General features: G+C 36.7%; 1 protein-coding gene across 2 annotated transcripts in view; it reads left to right on the plus strand.

The window, feature by feature from the left end:
- The window catches only part of MOV10L1 (Mov10 like RNA helicase 1), a 31,281-nt gene extending 25,659 nt beyond the window's left edge, over positions 1 to 5,622 (plus strand). For both annotated transcript variants that reach the window (XM_086739973.1, XM_086739974.1), the window contains exons 23-26: positions 475 to 624; positions 1,980 to 2,087; positions 4,613 to 4,750; positions 5,527 to 5,622. In XM_086739973.1, coding sequence (XP_086596099.1) covers positions 475 to 624; positions 1,980 to 2,087; positions 4,613 to 4,750; positions 5,527 to 5,622 — 492 coding nt within the window. The remainder of the gene's footprint in view (positions 1 to 474; positions 625 to 1,979; positions 2,088 to 4,612; positions 4,751 to 5,526) is intronic.
- Positions 5,623 to 6,613: the final 991 nt, after the last annotated feature.

Below are 6,613 nucleotides of genomic sequence, written 5' to 3' on the forward strand. Positions count from 1 at the left end.
ACTACATTAGAATGAATGTAAGCCTCTAAAACAGGAGAATTATTAAGGCTGAAGTAGGCGGGAGAAAAAATAGTACTTTGGAAAAGTTTTTCTTTAGTCTTCCAAGAAGTTAGTAAAAAGTTATAACATCTGCTACTTGGAGAGGCTTGATTTTGAACTCTTCTACCTTCCACAAAAGCAAGATACCAACTTGCTAGCACATGTTATTCAGAGTTGAGATGAAACTCCTTTGTTGCACACTTAAAGTACTGTTGTCATATAAATTCTCCAGCTTAAAACAAAAATACAGAATGTTAGGTGATACTTGTTCATTGGAAAGGATGTCTAGCCAAGAAAATAAATTATTCATAACACTACACCACTTTTTTGGTTTGGTTTTTTTTTATTTCAGATGTATAAAAATAATCTATTAATAAAAATGTAGTTACTTCTACACCTGGTCCTCACCTCCTGATTTTCTTTCCCCTAAAACAGGGCAGTGAAACACGTGAAGGTCACAGTCCTTCATGGTTTAATCCAAGTGAAGCAGTTCAAGTAATGCAGTACTGTTCCCACCTTACTAAGAATGAAAACACCGCAGTGTCAGTGACTGATATTGGAGTGATTACACCATATCGTAAACAGGTATAACTGATGTCTAAGAACTTTAAAGTTGCTATATTTCACCTTGTGATTTTATATTGTGGCTGTGATTTGTTAAAACAGGGAGGCATATCTCAAAACTTCACTATTATGTGTCATATTACACAGTGTGTTATGAATCACTAATGATGTTTCCATTCAAATCTAAACCTAGAGCAAGACAGCCGTAATGGCATTCTGCTTTTTTTAGCTTTAAAAATCAGAAGGTGATTAAGGAGAGATCTGCTTGCGGTTTTGGAGAGAAGTAAATTTTTCAGTTGTTGGGAGTAAAGAGTGCAAGTCAAGAATTTATTATCCAACAGCTGGAACAACAATCTGATTCTGTCACTTACTCTCTGCATTGACAAGTGGAACAAAAGGGAAATGTAGTGAAGTAGGTCCCATATCACCTTGTTATGGCTTTGAGGAAACTAGAGGAAGCAGGACTTCTTAGCTGTCCTGTAGTCACTTGATGTTTGTGCTGCTATTTAAACCCTAAGAGAATGTTGAATGTCAACTTCAAATGCTGAGCTTACTTTTTTAAAGCTATTTATATTCAAGTTTAAGTATGTGATGTCTACTTTCACTTTAAAAAGATTATTAAATCTCCTTTCATTTCCAGAGGGTGCTCTGGACAGTGTGCATATTGTTTTTCTTGATGTTCACATCTCGGTATTCATGGCCTTGCATGCCTGGGTTGGGGAAACACTGAGGTGTGTGGAAAAAAACAACGACTTTTGAAGAAATCTCACTTGCAAATTAGAGCTCTGGCTGTACTGATCCTACTGGTCAGGTATATGCACCTGCCCATGTTTAGTTATATAAATATTTGAAAAATAAATACTATGTGTGATGTAACTGAACCTCCTATAGTCCCTAAAACATTTCACATCATTTAATACGATTACATCCTCCATCTGCCTGTGATGCAAGACACATAATAGTAATGTCTGCTTCAAGAAAGTCACCTTGTATTGCAGGAACGCAGATTAAAAGGTAGTCCACAGATGTAAGTAGTAAGCGTGGTTTTGTATGTAATGCACATTGGAAGAAGAGCATTTATGGATATAAGTTGTGCTTCTCATTAAAATCTGGATTATTAAAAATCTGTTTGTTTCTATTTAAATGATGGTACTGCACCTTCTAAGTTGTATAATAAGTGTGATACTTCTCAGGAAAAGTTACTGTTTTATTTTAAAACCATACTAGTGAATGATGGCTAACCTTTGTGTAGGCATTCCCTGTGACACCTCTGTGCTAAATAATACTTGTCTGTGTAGTATGTTTTCAGTTTTGAAGTAATCTACTCTCAAATGTAAAAAATAAATTCCTTCAAACACTCCTTTTCTTTTTGGTAGGTGGAAAAAATCAGATTTCTTCTGAGAAGTATTGATTTGGCAGACATTAAAGTTGGCACAGTAGAAGAGTTTCAAGGGCAGGAGTACCTGGTTATCATCTTATCAACAGTAGGTGTATTTGTTGTGGTCCTGTGGAGAGTTTTTGTATGTGTCAAATTCTCTGTGTTTCCCTTTTGATATAGGGCTTTTAAAAATAAAAAATAAAAATGTAAAAGATATATTTTTGTCAGTCTGTCATAGTATTTGAAAGCAGAGCTTATTTTCAAGTGCATGGAAACAGTACGGCATCTGTGACTTTTGAGGTAAACCTTAAACCTTTGCAGATACTTGTGATGATTTTGTTGTAGAGTTTCATGTGGGTAATGTACCTTTCACCTAATCGTGTGTAGGGAGGATGGAAACTGAGAGCATTATAAATATTAGAGAGATAACTGTAAATCACAGTATTGAACAATAATTACTATTTGACATCTAAAAGCTGACGTAGTTTCTTACATTCTTTTTCACCTTCAGTTTGAGAATCATCACTTCATGGTATACAGCTGATGACTTCCCAGACACCAGTGGTGACTGTGCCTAGAAGCTGGATACCCTTTATTACAATTTATTTATTTTGTATTGGTAGGAGAGCACTTGATAGTCTTTCATGATCATCTTGATGGTGCGCTTCAAATGCTGTGCTGGTTGTATTATAGGGATGTTGGGAAAGGTCTTTTCTAGATGCTAGCTTTTTGAATCTGAAGCTATCAAATGCCTTGAAGAAACAGTCTGGGGGGGAAAAAAAATAATCTATACTATATTTCTACTTCAACCGTACACTAGTCACAGGCCATCATTTTAACAGTACGTCACCTCCTTGATTCGGAGTTAGTTTTGGTTGACTGCATCTATGTAAATATGAAGGTACAGGTACATAAACTGCATGACTAGAGACTTTCAGATAACCATGAAAATGCCAAAGTATTTCATTTCAGTCTTTGCAATAAGTGGGTCTTTCAGAAAAATGCTGACAAAAGGGAGCGTTTGGGAAATGTGGGGAAAATGCATGTGTTTGGGAAGATGATGCTTGTGGATTTGTGTTGAGCTTATCCCTTGCATTTGACAAAGGGGGAAAGAGAGGGTTGTGTCATAGAGTGCTGGGAGGGAGTTGCTGTGATTATTTGGAAGCTGGCAGGCATTGTCTCACTTTCTTTTGCAAATATGATGACCAATATGCTTCAGCAGATGTCTATTTTTTCTGAAAGATCTCAGTGCATGTTATCTGCAGATGACAAAGATGTAGTCACAGTTTTCAGGCAGTTGATTAGAGTGGAAATCCTATCTGTAGAAGGGGAGACCTCATGCTTCAAAAGACGCTGAGGGTAGATGCAGGTGTATGCTATTTCTCTCTCTATAAGTGCTAGGTATTACTCTAGTGCTGTGCTGGATCAGTGGAAAAGACAGTTGGGAGACTTCAAATGTCAGCAAGTGATACCAGTTCAGTGTACGTGATTGTGTCTGAGGGTTTAGACTTTCTTTTGGTGGGTATTATGTGCCTTACATAGGTGTATTTCTGCAGTGTGGAATTCAGAATACAAAAAACATCTGCATATGCTTGCTTTTTTCAAAATGGTAATGTGGTTTTGGTGCAGTAAGTCTCTAAAGTAAAATATTTCAGTGTTTGGAACATGGAGTTCCAGAGGTGTTTGTGACCTGGGATCCCTCAGGGCTGTTCAAGAATGTACAGTACAGGTGGAGCCTATATAAGTCTGAGTAATGGCATATAAGGCAAACTGATCAAAGGAGGAAATATAGGCCAGGAATGTATAGGTGAAGATATGACTAGTACTGGAGTACTTCTAACGGGAGTATGTAGGGTTTCCAGGAGAGAGGAGAATGAAATAGCTATGTAAACAACTGAAGCACTAGAAAGCAGGATGAATGCAGGGGTGGAGGAAGAGATTGGTGGGGGGGTTCTATTGTGGCTTGAGGGGAAGTATTTGTGGGATTTTCTTGCTTCCCCCCGCCCCCCCGAGGGCTTTGTTCTGCATCATACTTTTCAATCCAGTATCTCAAAGTCGTTCTAGTTAGGTAGTATGCTCATATTGATAAGAATTTGTTATTTAGGTCATAATTTTTTTTTTATCAAAGATCAGTTCAAATATAAATGAAATGGAAGCGAAAACTTAATGAGCAATAGTTATAGCACACTAGTTTGTTTGGCTGTTTTTTCTAAGCTAAGTCAAACTGCACTGAGAATATTGAATAAGGCTTGCAGAAAGACACACTGTGGATTGTTGTTCAACTGTAGGAGCTCTAGCATTTCTTCTGCTGAAAACAGAGAATCACTGGGTTTTAGGAGGCATTTTTGGTATCTTGTGTTTCAAATTACAGTGGATAGTCCTGGTGCTAAAATAAAACTAGTACACAATTCTCTTGAAATTGCTGAAGTTGCATTAGCAGCCTGTTGGAGAACAGACCTTCTGTTTGAAAGCTAATGGTGCTGAAATTTGGATTCGGAAACTAACTTGTACATTGCTGACACTGAACTCTACATTGTTGCAGTAAGCAAATATTATGTTAAAGTTATACTGCGGTTAGGTAAGTTGCTTTCTCATTATTCTGTTTCTAAAATTATCTGTAATTAATTTTAGGTGCGATCTCATGAAGGCTTATTCAGTGATGACAAACACTGTTTGGGCTTTCTCTCTAACCCAAAGAGATTTAATGTAGCAATTACTAGAGCAAAAGCTTTGCTGATTGTCGTGGGAAATCCTCATGTTCTTGTGAAAGTAAGTTTTGGTTTTATATCTCTGAATTGCATGTGCTATTTGCCACAGTAAATGAATGATTTGTGGGATAATCTGATGTGAGGGAACATCAGATTATGTTAAGACTTAGTACTCTATCTTCAGTCTGCGTTTGGGAATATCTGAACCCCATAGGTCCCTGTAAATATGGACAGTTCAGGTACCCACACAGTAGACTTCTAAGCACAAAGGTAGTCATAATGCTGATCTGTGCATATGGGATCCTACGTCCTTTTTCCTCTTTAGAAGAGGTCAGAACCTCAATGCTGAAGTTCTCCAGCAGCCTGCAAGTCCAGTAAGCCTGTTCTGAATAGCCTTATCCAATCAGATTCTTCACAAAATGCAGTTGCATCACTTTTTTACATGGAGGGAGGTAGAAGTGATTGTTCCCAATTAATATAACAGCTTGCAAGGGAGGCAATCTCTGTTTGAACCCATGTCCTTCTGTAGAAATAAGATTAGCTTTTCTTAATCTAATAAGATGTTATATCTGACTTTCTGAATGAGAAGGAAAGTGGTATTGCAGAAATGATCTGCATAGAAAGTTTAGTCTCCCCACACTTACGTGCAACAAATTTGACTTACAGCAGCTATAGGTACCTTCCTTTCATGTTACACGATGCTTGCACCATTTGTAGAGTTCTCTTTCTGGAAAAGATCCTATTAAATCTCCTGCATTTGTATGCCATGTTAATTTGTTTGAAAATTCACTTCACAGAGCAGCATGATTTAAATTAAACATCGGTCTTCTCTTGTAGGATCCCTGTTTTTATGCACTGTTGGAGTACAGTTTAATGAATAGAGTGTATGTAGGTTGTGACCTGCCTTCAGAGCTGGAAAGCCTGCAGAAGTGAGTGTCTGATCTTCACTTTACCTGACTAGATATGGATCAGTTTACCATATTTTTAAAGCTAGTACCATTTGAAAGATTGATAAATACAACAATTGTGCTATCATATTAGGATTTGATTTTGCATTTTTAAGTACTGTAAACATAATAACAGGTAATGTAACCATATTTCCTCCCACCCTATAGGAGTCTGAACATTAAATATTAAATAAAAGCTGCTGTTGACTTTGATATTTTACATATCCCCAAATGATGCGTTATGTATTTGACCATAAGGATTGGGGGGGTGGGGTTGAGGGGGGCAGGTACAGGGGAAACGTTTGGGGTGACTTTATTATAATTAAAGAAATTTGCTTGAAGATTGATTTAAACATGTCCCTTCTAGTAACATATAATACATTGTTAAATGGGTATTATCTATTAAACTTTTTTTAATCAAAAATCATTGTTCATGTAAAAGTAAGCAAAATTTTTATCCTTTTCCTTTTGATTGACAGGTGTGACTAGTTTTTCGATGTTCAAGATGCATTCAGTCCTCATCTGTTTCAAAACTAAGGATACTTAACAAAAATAGTCCTGAGCAAATCTAGCACCTTTTATCCTCAAGGAAAGCCACATGTTCTGGAATGGCTGGAAGTTGAAGTTTCTCCAAAAAGATTTGTAATACCTTTTTTTTTTCTTTTTTTTTCTTTAAGTGAAAAAGTTTAAATTTGCTTTTCTGTTTAAAATGTGTATGACTTTATGCCTCTGCATAAAACAGTATGCCTGAATCTTCCACGCTTCAGAAGAAAAATATTAATGAACTCTTACATTAGCTTTTCATTATTCTATAACTTTTCCTGCTTCTCAATTTTCTCAGACTGTAATGCCTTCTAAAACTGGACCATCCCAAGAACATATAATTGTCTTGTAACATTCCTGTAACAAAATGTCAGTAATATTTCCACGATGTGAACTGGAATGATACATGAATATCTCCACCTGACTGATGTTGA

This window comes from Chlamydotis macqueenii, chromosome 1, assembly GCF_036417535.1.
Source record: "Chlamydotis macqueenii isolate bChlMac1 chromosome 1, bChlMac1.mat, whole genome shotgun sequence".
In the NCBI taxonomy this organism is placed as follows: domain Eukaryota; kingdom Metazoa; phylum Chordata; class Aves; order Otidiformes; family Otididae; genus Chlamydotis; species Chlamydotis macqueenii.